The sequence below is a fragment of the Oryctolagus cuniculus genome, chromosome 7 (genome assembly GCF_964237555.1).
Source record: "Oryctolagus cuniculus chromosome 7, mOryCun1.1, whole genome shotgun sequence".
Taxonomy (NCBI): domain Eukaryota; kingdom Metazoa; phylum Chordata; class Mammalia; order Lagomorpha; family Leporidae; genus Oryctolagus; species Oryctolagus cuniculus.
The window spans coordinates 142,733,176-142,754,760 of NC_091438.1; the positions used below are offsets into that span (position 1 = coordinate 142,733,176).

General features: G+C 39.7%; 1 protein-coding gene across 50 annotated transcripts in view; it reads right to left on the reverse strand.

Moving 5' to 3' along the window:
* EPB41 (erythrocyte membrane protein band 4.1) overlaps window positions 1-21,585 on the reverse strand; it is a 231,799-nt gene that overhangs the window by 127,040 nt on the left and 83,174 nt on the right. For 27 of the 50 annotated variants that reach the window (XM_002716068.5, XM_070078935.1, XM_070078912.1 and 24 more), the window contains one exon: window positions 1,035-1,512. In XM_002716068.5, the coding sequence (XP_002716114.3) occupies window positions 1,035-1,505 (471 nt within the window). In that variant the 5' untranslated portion in view covers window positions 1,506-1,512. Of the gene's footprint in view, window positions 1-1,034; window positions 1,513-21,585 lie in introns of those variants that run through there. The other 23 variants (XM_070078950.1, XM_070078932.1, XM_070078949.1 and 20 more) reach the window with 1 other exon arrangement.

A 21,585-nucleotide genomic window follows, 5' to 3' on the forward strand; every position in this document is an offset into this window, starting at 1 on the left:
CTTTGTTGTGCAGAGCAAGAGATGGATGGAGTGAAAGTGTCCCTTCTCTGATTTGAATTCCCTGGCCTGGTTCCATAGCCTGCATTCATATGTAGTAAATCATCTTTCAACCTGGTTTCACTAACACCAAGTACATAATTATAACTTTATTCTAAATTTTACTTTTAGCAAGTAATATTTCCAGAAATATATGTAATATATTTAGAAAATTCAAATAAAACTACATAGCCCAAACCTTGGACCTATAACACACTTACACTCTTAATGCATATAGTGTTCACATGTTTTAGAAATAAGACTTTGAAAATAACATAATTTATAGATAGTAAGGCTGAAAACAAATGAGATTCTTAGAAAACAATTTGAGTTACAGCACTAACATTTTCCCATGTTTTCTGGACAAATGAACAACTTATACATAGTTTAACAACACTGCGGCAAAACTCTCACCCAGCATTAATATATATTGCATAGGTGATCAATCTAGACTTCTTCATCTGTATCTTATATTATGTGGTAACATGATCTAGTTGGAGACAACAACCAAATTAAGGCAGCGATGACTCAAATCTATCACATACCTACATACAGTTTGACTCCACCGTGCAGTTTTTATGAATATTTCCATAAAACAACATTTGTTGATAACTATCTCATTCCTAATAATTCCACCAAAATGAACTCTAAAGCACCTCACTGCTTTTTATCTCTCTTACTAAAATTAATTAATTTGTTCTGTCATTACAGAAGATGATATAGGCCCTGAATAAACTCATTTGATACTTTTCTTTCATTTTTTCCCTTTGATTTGTGGTGTTAAGTATCTTCTTAAAAAACAAGTCTCCATTGACTACAGTAACTTCTTTTGAAATTTGTTGAACTCCAAAAGCTTCATGCTACTTATGACTACCAACATCTAAAACAACTGGCTAATAAGAAATAAAGCCAAATATTATCAAATGAAAACCAAACTTTATAACTGCCTTTATTAAATGCACCTTACCTTACCCGTGTAAGTACTTACACATCCTTACCTGTGTTTCTGCACTGCTTAATGAATGGAGATCCAAGGATGGGTCTGTTTTGAGTTCAGGTTCAGGAGCTGCAATCGGGGCCTTTAAAATGATCTCTTCATCAAGACTGGTTCCAAATTCTATCTCTTTCTGACCTCCTTCACCTTTTTCTTTGTCTGACTCTCCTTCTTTGCCTTCCTCCTCAGAGACCTGGGATCTGGGCCTTTTGAGAAATGAGGAAAGCAGTCTTGACAGGCCCCTGCTTTCTGAAGTCCGCTCCTTGTTCCTGGTCAAGTCTTCATGTGTGGGGGTGTCTCCATTAGAGGCTCTCAGCTTCTGGTCACACTGATTGTCTCCCTCAGCTGCTGTGTGAGAAGACTCCTCCAGCTGAGTTTCTTGTTGGCCTGAGTTTGTGGCTCCTTCACCCTCTTCCTTCTGTTGTTGGTGCTGTGAATTTTCGGTCTCGGTTGCTAAACTCTTCTCTGTTGTCATGATGTTGCTATTTTTAAAAAGATGAAAGAAGAGGCTGTTAGTAACAAAACACATTACTGGAGATAAAACCCTAAATCCTAAAAACTTAGACTTGAAGGTACTTCCAAAAGTTCATGGAAAATGGAACAAGAAGATAAGTTTATTTGGGTGCAAAAAGTTTGAAATCCATGCATAATTGTTTCATAATATGCATTTTCCATGACCTTTTAGAAGAACTGTCATAAGTATGGATTCAAATTTTTTTCCATCAAAATAAACTTCTTTTAATTCCATTTTCTAAGAATTTTTTAAGTTCTCTTGTATTTAATCACCAACAAACAGAACTGCAATCCATTAAACATGAGGCTTTCCATTAAAGTACAAAAATATCTTACCTCTACATCCTAAATAATTAATATCCTAAGTCACTAAAGATATGCACACTGAGAAATGCTCTTAAAATAGCATCCAGAGGCCACATCACATGTTAAATTAAATGCTCAGAGATGTATATAGCATACAGTTTTATCCTTCCTCTAAAAAAATCTTATTTGTATATTGCTCTTTGAGAGTATAAATAAGATGGTTTAAGTTTTGCAACATTCTCTGAAAAATTCTACACACCCAAAGAGACAATGAAGTTCTCCAAGTATTTTTCCTTTTCTTTATATTTCTTGGATTGCATAGGCTTCTCTAAGAGCAGAAAATGCAGGATTCTGATAATTTGTTATCAGACTTGACAACAGCAATGACAAGCATACAGTTAAAATAGCTTCAAAAGTTCTCTCAAGTTTTCATGTTACAATACCAAATTACAACCTCTTCCAAAGGTATCATATCTTAAGCTCTTTGATGTTTTCCTTCTGATAAATGTGATTTTTGAAAGCTCAGCTTTTTTTTTTAAAGGCACAAGAGACCACAGGGAGCTCTCCCATTCATTGGTTCACTCCCCAAATGCTGGCAACAATCAGAGCTAGGCCAGGCTTAAATCAGGAGCCTGGAACTCTATATAGGTCTCCCATGTGGGAAAAGGGACCCAAGTATGTGAGCCATCATCTGCTGCCACCCAGGGTGCACATTAGCAGGAAGATGGAGTCAGAATTCAGAACCTGGACTCAAACCCAAGCATTCCAATACGGGATGTGGCATCCCAAGCAGTGTCTTAACTGCTATGCCAAACATTCCTAAGCTTGGAATTTTTAAGAGTAGGAAACAAGGGACCAGTGCTGTGGTGTAGTGGGCTAAGCCTCCAACTGTGGCACCAGCATCCCATATGGGCGCCAGTTCTAGTCCCAGCTTCTCTTCTTCTGATCCAGCTCTCTACTATGGCCTGGGGAAGCAGTCGAAGATGGCCCAGGTGCTTAGGCCCCTGTACCCTTGTGGGAGACCCGGAAGAAGCTTCTGGCTCCTGGCTTTGGATCAGCCCAGCTTCAGTTGTTGCAGCCATTTGGGAAGTGAACTAGCATATGGAAGATCTTTTTGTCTCTCCCTCTTTCTGTCTTTAACTCTACCTCTCAAATAAATGAATAAAATCTTTAAAAAAAAATAGTAGGAAACAAAATTATCACAATAGGGAAATAGTAGAAAAACAAGATAATGAAGAACTCTTAGAATACCAAAGTTGATTCATTTATAACAGGAGGAGAAGGCAGGTATAGATCAAACATATTTCAAACTTGCTGGTTTCTAGCCTCTTCATCTCAAAATCCCAGTATTAGCAGTCAAGCTTCACAATGATAGCCAAAGAGCACTCCCCCACCTAGTTTACTAAAGAATCACCAACACGCTAGGGGACTTTTAAAACACTGCAACAAAGTTGACTACTGATGATCTTTCACTTTGATTCACTGCTATAATTGATATTCTACCTTTTAGTCAAAAAACAGCATTCACTGTGTCACAGCATCTTCCACACACTATCTAGATGAAGTAATTCTATGTGGATGTTGACAATCTGAATTGCTGAAACATATTTAGCTCATTTTCTCCTCAGGCTGTTCTCTTTCCTCTGGTGCTTTTCCCCAGCTGTGCAAAGGCTGCTCCCTTCTCATCATCACTGTCTCAGCACAGATGCCATCCTCTTGAAGAGGCCTCCCCACATACCTAGCTAAAGTCGTGGCCCTCACTCCATCAGATAATACGTTTACTGCATTACTGCACTTACTTTTATCCAGAATTATCTTGTGAACTTATTGATTCACTGGTTTATTATTCTTGTTCCTTATCTCTCCACCCAATTAAAAGGTAAGTTCCATAAGGACAGGGGCCTTGACCCTCTTTTTAATCATGGTATATATCCAATGACTAGAATAGTATCCAGTATATAATAGGTATTAATAAAATTATCTGATAAATATAAACTGCAAAGACATTCTCTATGAAGTTTATTCAAGTAAATTTACTTCAATTGCATGTTATTCAAACATTCACTCAACAAATATTTCAATAAAACCTTCAGCCCACCACAAGTCCTATGCCAGGTGGTGGGACACAACAGAATTCAAAACAAAATAGGCAAGGCCCACGTCACCATCGAGTTTACACTTTTGTTTCAACATTAACAAATAAAAGAGAAATTGTATTTTAATTATGAGCTAAACCTAGAATCACTATACATACAAGTAACAAGGCAGTGAAAAGAGAAGAAGCTAATGTGCATTGGTCACTGTTTCTTTACCAGGTCCCAAGTCAAGCGGCATTGTCAAGAAAAAAAAAAAAAGAATTAAGTGATATTACAGTTGAGGAAATTGAAACTCAAAAAATAACTTGCCCCAGGGCACACTTCTAGTAGGCAGCAAACCACTATAAGTGAAGTAAAAGGTATACTAATAAAAGGAAAAACCTTAGTATGAGCTCCTGCTGCTGATCTACTCAAATTACTTTAAGCATTAAAAATACTTTAAGCAATAATATTTAAATAAGTACTTTTCTAATCCTATTTACTGTCATAAAAATTACTCTGAGCTAATAAAACATGCAATTCAATCTTTTATATAAAATGTTCCTATATAACAGACTTTATTCTAAAATCTCTCATAGAGATCTCTAAAAAAATTTACAAACCATTTGTGAAAGTTTTAGCAAGTATCGAAATCACCTAAACCCCACTTTTAAGTCTTTCTTACAACTTTCAATAAACAAAGAGTACTTATTCTGTGTTTTATAACTTTTTCTTATAGTTTATTTTTTTAAAGATTTTTATTTGTTTATTTGACAGGTAGAGTTACAGACAGTAAGAGAGAGAGAGAAAGAAAGGTCTTCCCTCTGTTGATTCACTCCCCAAATGGCCGCCACGGCCGGAGCTATGCCGATCCAAAGCCAGGAGCCAGGAGCTTCTTTCCTGGTCTCCCATGCAGGTGCAGGCCCAAGCACTTGGGCCATCCTCCACTGCCCTCCCAGGCCACGCCAGAGAGCTGGACTGGAAGAGGAGAACCGGGACCAGAACCCAGTGCCCATATGGGATGCCAGCGCTGCAGGCAGAGGATTAACCTAGTGCACCACCGCACCAGGACTTCTAATAGTTTAAACAATAGAAACTATCTTCTGAACGAAATACTGGGGCCCGATGCTGTGATGCAGTGGGTTAACACCCTGGCTTGAAGCGCCGGCATCCCATATGGGCGCCGGTTCTAGTCCCAGCTGCTCCTCTTCCAATCCAGCTCTCTGCTATGGCCTGGGAAAGCAGTAGAAGATGGCTCAAGTCCTTGGGCCCCTGCACCCATGTGGGAGACCCAGAAGAAGCTCCTGGCTCCTGGCTTTGGATTGGCACAACTCCAGCCATTGCGGCCATCTAGGGAGTGAATCAGCAGATGGCAGACCTCCCTCTCTGTCTCTACCTCTCTCTGTAACTCTTTCAAATAAGTAAAATAAATCTTAAAAAAAAAAAAAAAAGGATATACCTATCACTTTCTCACATGAAAGTGTTTCTTATCTGTAAAAAAGTAACTGAATGAGTATATGTCTTCGTTGGTTGTTTTATATACATATACATACACACACACACACACACCCCAGAGAAAAACAATCTGCTACATGTGTGCTTGTTAAATTTTAATGTGCATCAAATCACTAGCATCTTGTTAAAATACTGATTTTGATTCAGATTGTCTGGAATGTGGCCTGAGAATGTACATTTGTTTTTATTTTTAAAGATTTATTTATTCATTTGAAAGGCAGAGATACAGAGATAGAGATCTTCCATCTGCTGGTTCACTCCCCAAATGGCCACAATGGCCAGGGCTGGGCCAGGCCAAAGAGAGGAGCCAGGAGCTTCCTCTGGGTCTCCCCCATGGGTGCCAGGGACCCAAGCCTCTGGGACATCTTCTGCTGCTTTCCCAGGTGCATTACCAGGGAGTTGGCTCGGAAGTGGAGCAGGCAGGACTCAAACTGGTGTCCTTGTGGGATGGGGGCACTGCAGGCGCCAGCTTAACCTTCTACACTGTAGTGCCAACCCCAAGATTGTGCATTTCTAACAGATGTTGCCAATGCTATTAGCCACTGACCAACTATGAGTAACAAGGCATAGAAAATCATTTTGGGAATGTACTTCAAAGAGACAAAAATGGCAAAAAGCTGCCTTTAGAAAATGGAATGTGAACAGTGAGCAATACCTTGCACAACAAATACTTAACAGATGTTTACCAAATGCATGAATGAAACAAAAAATGCAATTTATTATTAAATGTGGGAGCTGAACCACTCAAATTTTTTAGAACTCTTGGTGCTTAACCAGATTTTGCAATTTTTTTTTTTTTTTTGACAGGCAGAGTGGACAGTGAGAGAGAGAGAGAGACAGAGAGAAAGGTCTTCCTTTTGCTGTTGGTTCACCCTCAAATGGCCGCCGTGGCCGGCGCACTGCGGCCAGCGCACCACGCTGATCCGATGGCAGGAGCCAGGTACTTATCCTGGTCTCCCATGGGGTGCAGGGCCCAAACACTTGGGCCATCCTCCACTGCACTCCCTGGCCACAGCAGAGAGCTGGCCTGGAAGAGGGGCAACCGGGACAGAATCCGGTGCCCCAACCGGGACTAGAACCTGGTGTGCCTGCGCCGCAAGGCGGAGGATTAGCCTAGTGAGCCACGGCGCCAGCCGAGGTTTTGCAATTTTTAACCATAAAGCTAGGGCAATTCCAAGTTTCCCATGAAGCCATGATACTTAGCCCAGATTCAGTGTTCTGGGTAGCTCCACTGATATGACTTCTCGACCATGTTTAAGAAGAAATGATTAAGACATAAGTTAGAGAATAACATTTCTCACTGTAGAATTGATACATTTTGCCACATAACTGTAAATATGTAAGAAACAAGGTAAACATTAGTGAAGAAGAGATGAGAACACACTATAAGGAACAGGTGCAGAAGCAGAGGGGCAAAAAAGAATTCTATTGGAACACAGTGAAACCAACATCAGGCAAGATCAAATATTAAATGCTAGAAAACAATCAGGAATTCAAACAATGCAGTATTCAGCAGAAATGCTACAACTCAGTCAATGCAAGAAGTAATAGATAATGACAAAGAATAGTTGGCATGTATGTTCTTTCCAGCTATGCAAGCATGGGTAGCAATGCTATTAGTGGGGGAGGGCAGAGGAAGGAAGGATATAAAAATCTGAAATGAAAACAGGCTGCTATCTTCAGTTAGTTCTGAGGTTGATCTGAATTAAACAAATAAAAAATAAATTGTAAAAAAAAAATAAACTATGGAGCATTTACTAAAAAGCTCTAAAGAACTTGTCTTAACAAATTGGTTACACATGCAACCCAAATTCTTTACTTTACAAATGACAGTCGAAATAACCAGAGGAAAAGATACAAAGAAAAGCAGCAAAAACAGGATAAATGCTCTACAAACAGGTTCCTCCTGTGTAAATGACACTGTTTTCATTCTAGATACAAAATCCAAAAAGAGGTATCTATTTACTTAATTGCAGAAAGAGGTCTTCTGACTTAAAAAAATCAGTATGGCACTTGAAAACAAAGCGATAAATTCCCATTCCATCTCAATTCGAATCCTCCAAACTCTACATATTATATCCCAACTAATATGACAAATACACTTGTTTTAATAGTATCTATTAACTTCATACAAATTGGGTCTTTTAAAACTCCATGCCAAGCAGATAGAAAGGGCCCAATGTGATCTTTTAACTGTTTTAAAAAATTTCTAACATTAGTACAGCCAGTGATCCATTAATGTTTCTTGAATAGAAAACTTAAAAAAAAAAAAAAAGCCTAGTTTGACAGCGTTAAGAAAATTTCCCTTATCATCAGCATTTCAGGATGAAGTTTAATGATTTAATTACCAGTAAGAGTCATAAAATTAACTCATTGAACAACTATTGATGTTTACTGGGTGCTAACCATGTGTAAGGTTTTGGCTCAGCTTTCTGAGAGGGACCAAAAAAAAAAAAAAAAAAAAAAACCACAAAATTCTTAAGGAAATAAGACATAGGCCGGCGCCGCAGCTCACTAGGCTAATCCTCCGCCTAGCGGCGCCGGCACACCGGGTTCTAGTCCCGGTCGGGGCGCCGGATTCTGTCCCGGTTGCCCCTCTTCCAGGCTAGCTCTCTGCTGTGGCCAGGGAGTGCAGTGGAGAATGGCCCAGGTGCTTGGGCCCTGCACCCCATGGGAGACCAGGAAAAGCACCTGGCTCCTGGCTCCTGCCATCAGATCAGCGCGCCATTGGAGGGTGAACCAACGGCAAAGGAAGACCTTTCTCTCTCTCTCTCTCTCTCTCTCACTGTCCACTCTGCCTGTCAAAAAAAAAAAAAAAAAAAAAAAGGAAATAAGACATAAACATAACGCAGTACCTGGTGCTTTTTTAAATTTTTATTTATTTAATTTATAAGGCAGAGACAAACAGGAGAATTCCCACCTGCTAGTTCATGCCCCAAATGCCACAACAGCTGAGGCCAGGAACTCAATCAGGGTCTCCCACGTGGAGAGCACAGACTCAAGTATTTGGGCCATCACAGGATACATTAATCAGGAGCACACCTGGGACTTGAACCCAGGTGAGATGCAGGTGTCTTAACCACTCCGCCTAAAACCCGTCCTGTACTAAGTGCTTAACCAGACAAAACCTTATGGATGACACCAACTAATCTAGACAGAACTATAAAGAACTTTCAGCTAGAATGATTATGCTGAAAAGGTGATTTGAAATACAGGATGAGTACAAATATCAACAGAAAAATACTTGAGGTGCAATGGGCAAAAGGAATTCCAGGCAGGGGAACTGACATTAGTAAGACTTTTGTTTGTTTGTTTAACAAGAGTTAGACAGTGAGAGAGAGAGGTTTTCCTTCCGTTGGTTCACCCCCTAAATGGTCGCTACGGCCGGCGCCGTGCAGATCCGAAGCCAGGAGCCAGGTGCTTTTTCCTGGTCTCCCACGCGGGTGCAGGGCCCAAGCACTTGGGCCATCCTCCACTGCCCTGCCCTCCCAGGCCACAGCAGAGAGCTGGACTGGAAGAGGAGCAACCGGGACTAGAACCCAGTGCCCATATGGGATGCCGGTGCCGCAGGCAGAGGATTAACCAAGTGAGCCATGGTGCCGGCCCCCTTAGTAAAAATTTTATAGTTCTTCAGGAACTAGCAAGAATTCCAGACTGGTTGGAATAGAGTTATAACAGGGAAGTAGGAAAAGTTAAGGTTGGAACAGAGGTAACTATTTAAAATTAGATTGCAACTAAAAGTATAATCTTAACAGCAACCATTTATTGAGTACTTTACAAAATGTCACACATTATTCTATATGTTTTACCGTGATTTTTTAAAATTATTTATTTATTTGAAAGGCAGAGCTGCAGAGGCACAGAGAGACAGAGACAGAGACAGAGACAAAGTCTCCCATCCACTGGTTCACTCCCCAAGTGGCCGCCACGACTATAGCTGGGCACTCTGAAGCTAGGAGCCAGGAGCTTCTTCTGGGTCTCCCAAGCGGGTGTAGGGGCCCAAGGACTTTGGCCATCCTCTACTGCTTTCCCAGGCCACAGCAGAGGGCTGGATAGGAAGTGAAGCAGCCAATACTCAAACTGGTGCCGATATGGGATGCTGGCACTGCAGGCAGTGGCTTTACCTGCTATGCCACAGCCTCAAGCCCATTACTGTGTTATCTTTGCAATCCTTTTACAGGATAGGTGTTTTCATTTCCCAGATAAATAAACATGTTTGTATCAGATCATAGCACTAAGCCATGCTTTCATGAAACTATTAATTTAGGACAGGGTGGTGATTTTGTTACAAATTCTGAGGCTAGTATCTATCTCTGCAAACCTGGTACTTCAGATACTTCTACCCCAGAGATGCTTCTCTATTAAAGAAATCCCTTTATGCTAAGAAATTCTAGACAGGCTATTCAATCTGGCCAAGACCATCTCTAGTCTCACCAGCTTCACATCTCCCACCCATGTCCATATTTCTCATATTTGAGAATTGTAGGGGAGGTGAATTGGGGAGACAAGGAGAGACAGGTAAAGACACAGATTAGAAAAGGAATTGAATATGACACTAAATAGTTTGAACCTTACTCTTAAAGCAGAGGAGAGCCATTGAAGGTTTTTTTCCATTGGGAAGAAGATAAATTAAATGGACATTGGAAAGGCTGGAATCAAGGAGATATTCACAAATGATTGAGTAAATTCAGGTTATCAGTGAATATTCACAATAGGAATCCCTAGGGAAGCTGAAACTAATACTGGGCAGAGAAACTTGAAAAGCCTTGCTACCAAGACTTACATTCTACTGCCCTTGGTTTCCCTATCTCATTCTCACTAGCATGCTTCTCATTAACCCAAGCAGTTTCATGTCTGAACCTAAAAGCAATTTTGTAATGTACCTTCCTTGACCCATGCTGATAAATAGTTCAATGAAAGATATACAGCGATAGAACCAAAATAGAAAAGAGATGACAGTGTGATCTCACCAGCATCTCAATACATGTCCAGAATTAAACTCTTAATTTTCTCTCTGGTTTTCCCATTCAGTAAATGCCTCAATCATACCATCCAGGACATCAAACAAGAAACATAGGCCGGTGCCACAGCTCACTAGGCTAATCCTCTGCCTGCGGTGCCAGCACTCCGGGTTCTAGTCCCGGTTGCTCCTCTTCCAGTCCAGCTCTCTGCTGTGGCCCGGGAAGGCAGTGGAGGATGGCCCAAGTGCTTGGGCCCTGCACCCGCATGGGAGACCAGGAGGAAGCGCCTGGCTCCTGGCTTCGGATCGGCACAGCGCGCCAGCTGTGGTGGCCATCTGGGGGGTGAACCAACGGAAGGAAGACCTTTCTCATTGTCTAACTCTGCCTGTCAAAAAAAAAAAAAAGAAAAGAAAAAGAAACATAGGCACTATTCTTGTCTTAACCTTCTTCACTTCTCTTCCCAATGAAATCTACCTGTTACTTCTAGAATCTACCTTCAAAATATATTTGGAACTGATCCATTTCTCATCTTTTCTACTGCTGTTATGTTTGTGCAAATGCCCTTTACTTCTCACCTGAATTATATGAATGATTTGGCTTTTGCCTACCTCATCAATTCATCAACCTCCATCCCTGGAGGTTATCCAGTTTGATGACGGTTCACAAGAAAAAGATCTTAAGATGGACTGAGTATGCCCCAACAAAAATGAAATTCTAAAACAGCTAACAGTTGTTAGCTGTATTTCCAGATTTATAGTGACCAGAGCCCTCATATGACTCTTCAACAATGTTCTAACCACTAGAGTTACATAGTAGAGCTACACTAGTAAGAAAGACAAACAGTCCCTGGCTCCTGGAAGTCCCTCTCCATTAAGAAGATTGTGGAAAGTAACAATCTCAGTATTTCTATTGCACCTTGAATCTCATATTTTGTTTCAGGCAGTTTTAAGACACCAGAATCAGGGGCCAGTGTGGTGTCATAGCAGGTTAAACTTCCACCTGTAACTCCAACATCCCATATGCACACTGGTTCAAGACTCAGCTGCTCCACTTCCAATCCAGCTCTCTGCTAATGCGCCAAGTTCTTAGGCCCCTGTACCCTCATGGGAGACCTGGATGAAGCTCCTGTCTACTGGCTTCAGCCCCTGTGGCTGTTTGGAGAGTGAGCCAGTGGAAGGAAGACTGACTCTCTCTTTCTCTCTCTCTCTCTCTCTCAAATAAATCTTTAAAAGAGAGAGAGACCAGAATCTGTCAGAGATAGAAGATGGTGATGATGGAATCTGAAATTATATCATAAAGTACAACTGAAAGATATTGGGATGCTTGGCCTAGAAAAGGAGAATCCAAAGCAGATGTGATTGTTCTCATAAATTTCGAGCTAAACTCCATGTAACTCCTACAGGAAGAATTCTTTAGTCCATGGAAATTACACAGATTTCACCTAAAATGTAAAAGGAAGAAATTCCTATTAGAGCCATCCAACTACCAAGTGGGCTGCTTGGAAATAGTAAGCTTATTATTATTACCAAAACCTATTCTCTCAGAAGCTAAATGTCCATCTGTCATCTAGCCCATGGAAAAAAAAATTCTTCTACTACATGGATCCAGTAACTCAACCCTAAGCTCTTGTCTTTCCAATGCTAAGATTTTACAAATAGGAAAGAAAGAAAAAGGGAATCATAAAATAGTGATACAAATGGGTCTTTAAAAAAAAAAAAGGCTACATAATAGAGTCAGAGTTACCATTTGAATTAGAAGAATAAAGGGGAAAAATGAAAATTTTAAAAAGGACCCTTTTACTTTTCTAATCAGACAAGAGAAATCAGTGGCATTCTCTCAGACAGAACTTCAAGTGGAAGTTTTAAAAATACAGAAAATAGCTTGTTTCTCAATGAAAATCAATTCCCACCAAAACCACAGGAAGTATCTTCCCCTTATAATTCAAGTACACTAATGAGCACTTTTAGAAAAATAGGTTAACCCCTGATGTCTTTTACAGATGCAAATGGTATATGAAATAGACAAGAATTTCTTCATAATTCTCTCACCCTCTTGAAAATCTAGAATTTAATTTTTTTGGAAGGCAGAGACAGATGGACAGAGATCTCTCAACCATTTGTTTACTCCCCAAATGCCTCAACAGGGGAAGCTGGGCTAGACTAAAGCCCAGAGCAGGCAGCATAGTCCAGGTCTCCCACATGGGTGGTAGGGCCCAGGTATTTGAGCTGTCACCTGCTGCCTCTCAGGTATGCATTAGTGGGAAGCTGGAACTGGGAACACGGCAGGGACTCAAACCCAAGCACTCCAATGCAGGATGCAGTAGTCCCAGCAGTGTCTTAACCACTGTGCCAAATCCCCACCTCGACTTCAAAGTAGTCTCGATAAAGACTTTCAAAGAATAAATGCCACACTGAGTGAATCAGGAATGTCACTCAGCATGAACGTGTTGTTCTCAATAACTTGGTTTTTAATTTAAGCCATCTCTATGGTGATCAATACCACTGAATCAACTCATTTAAAGGTGTTTTTAAATAAATAAACTCTTACTCATCTCCTTTAAAAAAGACCAAACAATATTCTTTACCTCTCTGTAGTATTCAAGCTTACTTAGAAGATGTCTAGATATAGTCTAAAAGTACAACACCTGGGCCCTCAGAATACACTATCCAGTGAGTATCAGGCTTCACTGAGGCACTGTAAAACAGAAACATTTTCCATAAAACCGAGTTTTATTCTATTCATGTATCAAAGTATGTTATTTCAGTCATTCTTGAGGGAAATATTTATAAAATGAATTATGTGCTTCCTTGATTCATGTTTTAAAATCTATATAACATAATTAACCTTTTGTTGATTTAGTCATCATTACAAACCTCAATTACTAGGCAGTGCTACTGTCCTCAAGCATTACTGAAGTCTGTGTGGATGGTTAGCTCTGCAAGAAGGGTACCTAAGTACTGTGCCTTATTTTTTGTATCTGCCTTTAACAGTCTTCCTGCTTGCTCATTTGCAGTTAACTCACATTTTGTTAGGTGGCCTGCCAATAAGTAGCATACAACCTCTCCTCTTCTAATCTGCTATTTGCTAATCTATCATTCTCTAGGAAACTGAACTGTGAAATGTGTTAAAATTATGTCTAAAATAAGAGTAAATGATAAAGAATTAAAGTAAAATCAATGCTTTACATTACTGGAAAAATTTCAATGCATGGATTTTATGAAATCTGTTTTAGTTCTTCAAATATCGCTACTTTAGGGTTTTCATTTTATTGTGACAGTTGAAGCTGTTAAATAAGTGGCCCTCAGATTAATCACACCAATGTAACAAACATTTTATTTCCAAGTAGAGGTCAAAAGTCTTGAATGCTATTATCTTTATAAGGTGGTAAGTTCAAATAAACTCTTCTGGAAAACGTAAAACAACGCACAGTAATAATTCAGCCTGAAAATGTAACAGAAAGGGAGGAGAATCTCAAAGAAAACACTTAACCTCATCACAAATCTTAAGGGAAATATAAACATGAAGATTTATAGCAACAAAGCAGTTTTAAGTAAGAATGGAACTTGTCTGTCTCTTATTTTAATTAACTTTAAACCAACTCAATCTAACAGTAATTACTTTAAAATTTCTAAACTAAATAAATTCCCTAACATTTATTATATTGGTAATTTTTATTGTAGCCAATAAATTAACTAAATATTAAATGTCATCTGATTAAAGTACAATGAATCAGAAACTTGCACTGGCTCATGGCTTATTTTAACAGATACTTGGGAAACTGGAACAGATGCAGTGGGTGTCTCTCACCATCGTTACATATGGAAAGCAGATTACAAACTACCCAAAAATATAACACTGCTATGGAGATATGTTTTAGTAACAGTTAAGTATTTCCTATAACAGTTAAGTATTTCCTATAAGTATTTCCATTTGCTAAAAACATTCAATAAAATTAATGACTAAATTTGAACATAATTTTCTCCCTCAAAATACAAGGGCTCTACTATTGTGAATATAATTCTGAGCAATAAAGAGTAACTTGTTGGTGACAAAGGTATACCAAAAAAACATTGGCAGAAAATAACAATTTCACAAAGTCTTTATACTGAGAAAAGAGATAGGTTATAGTTAAATACATATATTTATAAATATATTTTTAAACTTTTAAAGAAAAGTCAGGCATGATTGCATGGACAAGGATTCTAAAAGAATATACAGTGAGTTAAGATAAGGCAGTAGTGGGTAAAGCCACCACCTGCAGTGCCAGCATCTCATATGGGCCCTAGTTCATGTCCCAGTTGCTCCACTTCCGATCCAGCTCTCTGCTATGGCCTGGGAAAGCAGTGGAAGATGGTCCAATCCTTGTGCCCCTGCACTCGGGTGGGAGACCTGGAAGAAGCTCCTGGATCTGGATCAGCCCAGCTCTGGCTGTTGGGGAATGAACCAGGGGACAGAGACCTCTCTCTCCCTCTCTCCTTCTCTCTCTCTGCCTCTGCCTCTCTGTAACTCCACCTTTCAAATAAATAAATAAATCTTAAAAAAAAAAATAAGATAAGGCAGTTCTAGCAAATGACATTCATTTATTACATTTCACAAATATATTTTATTAAATTTTGGTTCTTCTAAGGTTTCAGAATATGGCAGCAACATTTCCCCTAAGCAGACTTTTTTTTTAATGAGGAAATTATTAAAAACACAGTCATGAGAGACAAAATGGGTACCCAAAATGAGAGATTACAGATACAGATTAAAAAATGAAGCTTAGGAGAGTGGGTGATCTGTGCAGTGGTCAAGTTGCCACTCAGGAAATCTGCATCTTATTGGAGTCCCTGGCTACTCCCTTTTCTGTCCAGCTTCCAGCTAATTTGCACTCTGGAAGGCAGCAGGTGACAGCCCAAGTACTTGGGTCCCTGCCACCCACATAGAAGACCCAGGTTAAGTTCAAGGCTCCTGGCTTCAGCCTGGCCTGGCCCCTAGCTGTTGTGGACATTTAAGGGGTGAACCAGATGAAATCTGTCTCTCCATTTCTGTTTCTGCCTTTCAAATAAAAAAAATGTTTAAAAAATATTACTGCAAGGGAATACCTAAAAAAATAATGGCCAAAGGGCTAAGGCCCAGTAAAGAATGGAGTGAAAATTAACAAATAATTTTTTAAAAGATTTATTTATTTATTTGAGAGGAAGAGTTACAGACAGAGACAGGCAGAAACAGAGAGAAGTCTTCCATCCACTGATTCACTCTCCAAATGGCCACAACAGCCAGGGCTGGGCCAGGCCAAAGCCAGGAGCCAAGAGATTCCGCTGCTTTCCCAGGTCATTAGCAGAGAGCTGGATAACAAGTGGAGCAGCTGGGACTTGAACCTGCACCCATATGGAATGCAGATGCTGCAGGTGGAGGCTTAACCTACTACACCACAGCACCAGCACCAGTAACAAGTAATTTTTAAAACATGTTAAAAATGGCAGGGGAGGGGAGGGAAGGATTGAATGAGAAAGGGGAAAAGGCAGAAGGAAGGAGATTAAATTCAGACAACAGCTTGAAAGAAAATAAGAGCAGAATTAACATGGTTCAGAGACAAAATCACCTATGCTCTTCCAAACCAAGAAAGATAAAAAGCAATTTACAACTATAGATATATAAATACATATAGATAACATAGATGAATCTCATGTTGCATGAAAAAAGCAGGTTGAAACAAATACTTTATGTAATACTGTTTATATAAAATTGAAAAACATCATTCAATGTTACATATTGCTGAGAGATACACAGGTGGAAAAAGTATGAAGAAATACATAGTTTCAAAATTTAGAATTGTTGTTACCTCTAGAGATAGGAAGGGAGATGAGACTGAGGAAGGGTACCACAGGAACTACGACTTCATCAGTAAAGCCTTATATTCTAAGTTGAGAATGTTTATTTTTTCCCATTTCTTAAATATTCTGTAATAAACTCTACTAGAATTATATAACGATATTATAGAAAAGACTTAAACTTTTTTTTTTTTTTTTTTAATTTGGGAGCAGAGAGACAGAGTTCCCATCTGCTAGATGGTTTCCCAAATGTCCCTAATAGGCAGGACCAGACCAGGTCGAAGTCAGAAGCCAGAAACTCAACCTAGGTCTCCCTTTTGAGTGGCAGGTACTCAACTACTTGAACCATCACCACTCCTCCCAGGGTCTGCTATTAGCAGAAAACTGAAGTCAGAAGCCAGAGCCAAGTATCAAGCCCAGGTATTCCAGTGTGGGATGCAGGTGTCTTAACAGCTAGGCTAGATGCCTACTTCTAACACATTATTTTTTTTAACGCTTCAGATGAGTCAAAAAGGCAATATGTTTCTAAAAAGATTAAGTTAATCTTGCTAGAAGTGTGGTGTCCACATTATGGGAAATAACTGAGTCACTGTATTCTTTATATTAAACATAGAATACTGTTTCATTCTAAGCCCTGCATTTTAATCAGTACATGAGCACAATAGTATACCCAACAACCAGAATATAGAAGTCCAAAGACCATGACCTCAGATAATCCATCCAGAAAAGTGAGAATTTTTTTTCAGAAGGATAATATAACTGAGGGGAGACACTATATAGTTTTCAAAAAATAATAAATAAAATGTAGTATATGCATACTATGGAACATTATTTAGCTTTTGAAAAAGAATGATACCTGATACACCTGCAACATGGATGAAACTTGAAGACATGTTAAGTGAAATATATCAGACACAAAAGGACTAATATCATATGACTCCACTTACATGAGGTACTTAGAATAGTGGTTACCAAAGACTGGGGAATAGGGGATGGGAAATTATTATTTACAGGTTGAGAGCTCCCATTCAAGATGACGCTTTCTCTATATTCCTTACATATAATTCTTACTGCAGATATTCTTTTCTAGTATAATATCATGAACCAGAAGCCATCAAAAAGGAATATAAGTTATAACGCTGTTTAAGTTAAAAATATGAGAGGTGGGTGGGTATTTAGCCTAGGTTAAAACACTGGTTAACACATCCATGTCCAACTCCGAAGGTTTGATACATAGCTTTGGCTCCTGAATTCAATTTCTGCTTAAGCAGACCTTGGGAAGTAACAATGACAGCTCAAGTAATTGGGTTCCTGACACCCACGTGTAGGATGCATGATTGAATTCCAAGTTCTTGGCTTCAGTGATTAGAGACATCTGGGGAGTGAACCAGAACATGAGAGCTCTTTCCCCCTACCTCTCTGCCTCCCTAAGTAAATAAGCAAATAAACAGTGTTTTTCTTTTTAAAAATAATAAAACATAATTTACAAGTGTAAAAGTAACAGCAGTGAAAAATAATGGATAATACTGTATGAGGGAAATATTGGCTGAGAATCCCTTATCCAAAATGCTTGGGATTGGAAGTAGTTCAGATTTCAGAGTTTTCAAATTTGGGATATTCACATAGACTTTACTGATTGAGAATCCCTAATCCAAAAATCTGAAATTTAAAATGTTGTGAAAAAGATTTTCAGATTAGGGATGCTCGGATCCGTACTTGCAAACGGACCTGAATTTTTCTATGAATGGAATTCAACTACCTGAAAGAAAGTATGTTGTGTAGAGGAAGGTCACATACTATAAAAATCAGGTTCAATTAGAAACTAAGCTATTGTGTTTAAAATAACAATTTCCCTATAATAACTTCAGTCCTTCAAAGAGTTAGATAAGAAGAAACAGTTAAACAGTAAGAAATAGTTTTTATACCAAATAGCCATTATATCTTCAATCTAGAACAACTCTCAGTGGGGTAGAGGAGGAGACAATGCTCAAAAAAAATCACTCCTTTGGGGACTGGTGTTGTGGCATAGCAGGTAAAGCTACCACCTGTGACACAGGCATCCCAAATGGGCACCAGTTCAAGACCTAGCTGCTCCATTTCTGATCCAGCTCCCTGCTAATGCACCTAGGAAAGCAGAAGATGGTCCAAGTCCTTGGGCTCCTGTACCCACTTAGGAGACATGGAAGAAGCTCCAGGCTCCTGGCTTTAGCTTGGCCCATTGTGGCCATTTGGGAAGTGAACCAGAAGATGAAAAATATCTTCTCGCTCTCTCTCTCTCTTTCTCTCTCATCCCTCATCTCTTACTCTCTATAACTCTGCCTTTCAAATAAATAAATAAATATTTTTTTAAAAAATTACTTCTTTGATGAAGGAAAAAGAAAACAGTTATGTTTAAGTTGAAAAAAAAATTTTTTGACAGGCAGAGTTGGACAGTGAGAGAGAGAGAGAGAGAGAGGGGTCTTCCTTTTCCATTGGTTCACCCCCAAGATGGCCACCACAGCTGGCACGCTGTGCCAATCCGAAGCCAGGAGCCAGGTGCTTCCTCCTGGTCTCCCATGCAGGTGCAGGGCCCAAGCACTTGGGCCATCCTCCACTGCACTCCCTGGCCACAGCAGAGAGCTGGCCTGGAAGAGGGGCAACCGGGACAGAATCCGGCGCCCTGACCAGGACTAGAACCTGATGTGTCGGCGCCGCAGGCAGAGGATTAGTCTAGTGAGCCACGGTGCCGGCCGAAAATTTTTTAATTCCTTTGATGGCCACAAGTAAATAGCATTATTTTTGTTCTGATTATATGAAGATTATAGACTCTTAGCATGGAAAGGAGTTTAATAAGTTATCTAGTCCAATTTTAAACTCACAATACAGGAATCCTTTCTGACACATTGCTAACCAACTCCACTTCTGATTCCAGCTTCCTACCAATGCAGATCCTAGGAGGCAGCAGGGATATCCCAAGTGAATGAGTTTCTAACACTCAGGCTGACCCGGATTGAGTTCCCAGCTCCCAGCTTCAGCCTTGGATCAGGCTCAGGCCTAGCCTAGCCCCAGCTGTGACAGGCATTTGGGGAGTGAACCAGCAGACAGGAGCATATACACACACACATACATATCATTTATACATATATAATCAGATATACATATATCTCATACATAATGAATATATCATTTATTATGGCTATATATACATAAATTTTTTAAATGCACTCATAGAATGCTTTTGCAATTTAATTACAAAAGAATAATTCATTAATTGATTGCGTGGCTGTAAAAGGAAATTAATATTCCATCCCACATGGATGTGGAAGTACACGACCCTGAAAGTGTGAGTGTATTCCAAATATTTCCTGTGTAATCGAGATAGTCCCTAACAAAGGCAACACTGAAAAGAAATCAGAGAGATTAGCATCTCCTCAAATGGCAGTGACTTTGAATTCCCTAAAGGTGTAAAGTTCTAGGTCAGCTCCCAGGAATTTGAGTCCACAGAGAGGTAGGTCTCATCATTCCTACCTAATCTCTAGGTCATTCTTCATTTATATGTGCTCTGAAGAACACAAGGCTGTGTTTGTTTCAATGGTGCTGAGAGGATCATGAACCAAACTAGACACCCAGAAACCCTGTTAGCTTATTCTGTACCAACATCTTTTTCATTATTCTCTTTGATAAGAGTCTCTAGACTAACACTTTATTCTCTTATGTAACACTACCCTGAGCTAAATCCCAGCAGGAAATAATTTTCAAAAGAATTTCTTAAAAATTAATTATACGGGGGCTGTTACTCTGGCATTGTGGGCTAAGTCTCTGCCTGCAGCAATGGAATCCCATATGGGTGCTATTTCTAGTCCCAGCTGCTCCTCTTTCAATCTAGCTCTCTGCTGTGGCCTGGAAAAGCTGTAGAAGATGGCCCAGGAACTTGGGCCCCTGCACCCACGTGGGACACCTGTAAGAAGCTCCAGGCTCCTGGCTTTGGATCGGCCCAGCTCTGGCTGTTGTGGCCATTTGGGGAGTGAACCAGTAGATGGAAGATCTTTCTCTCTGTCTCTCCCTCTCTGTGTCTGTAACTCTACCTCTCAAATAAATAAATAAAAATCGTTCTAAAAATTTTTAAATTAATTATACAATGCTTTCCTGGGTTACTCAGGTTCTATAAAAATTTTAAAATAATAAAATTCCCACTGGAGGCCAATGAAAATTACAGTATCAACAAAAGAGCTTTTTTCCCCATAATGCAACAATAAAACACTGTTCTTTTTTTCTTCCTGGAGGGAAAAAGAAAATCAAAGTTTTCTATAGTTACAAAAAATATTTAAAAATCCACTCACTAATTCAAACAAACCCAGGCACTAATTCAATAAACATTTGCTGAATATACCCTAATATTATAGGCATCATGCTGAGAGACAAGGTTACAAACAAAAAATATAGTTTCCACCCTCAAAGAATACACAGTCTATTTAAAAAGACGAGCAGGCAATTACAAGGTAATATATGCAGAAAGTAGGCAGAACACAGAAAAAATGCACTTGAACAGCTATCAGGAAAGGGTTTTCAGAAAGAACCTGTGTTAAATATTAAAGGACAAGTAGAAGTCAGGTGAAGAGCAGGTGACTGGGAAATAAGAAGCAGCTGGAATATAAAACACAGAATTATAGAAAATAATGGAGAGTGAGAGAGGTTTAAGATTGCAATGTTCAAGAATTTTTTTTAAAAGATTCATTTTATTTATTTGAAAGGCATAATGAGAGAGAGAGAGAGAGAGACAGAGAGAGAGAGAGAGGAGAGAGGGAGAGAGAGAGAGATCTTCTATCCGCTGGATCACTCCCTAAATGGTCACAATAATAGGGGATGTCCAGGCCAAGATCAGGAACCAGGAACTCCATCTGGTCTCCCATGTGGATGGACCATCTTCTGCTGCTTTCCCAAGCACATTAGCAGGAAGCTGAATCCAGAGCAGAGCAGGTGGAACTTGAACAAGTGCTCTGTTATGGGATGCTGGAGACACAGGCAACAGCTTAACCAGCTGTGCCACAATGCCAGCCCTATGTTCAGGAATTTATAACTGGGGGTTGGCATTTGGAGCAGTGGCTTAAGTCACCACCTGGATGCTTATATCCCATACTGGAATGCAGTTTGAGGCCCAGCTACTCCAGTTTCCAATCCAACTTCCTGCTAATGCACATCCTGGGAGGCAGCAGATGGCTTACTTGAGTCCCTGACATCCACATAGATACATAGAGACCCGAATGGTACTCCAGGCTCTTGAGTTTGCCTGGTCCAGCCCTGGATGTTGTGGGCATTTGGGGAGTGAACCTGCAAATAGAAGAGATTCTCTCTCATCCTTTTCTGCCCTTCAAATAACATGAAAATGAATAAAA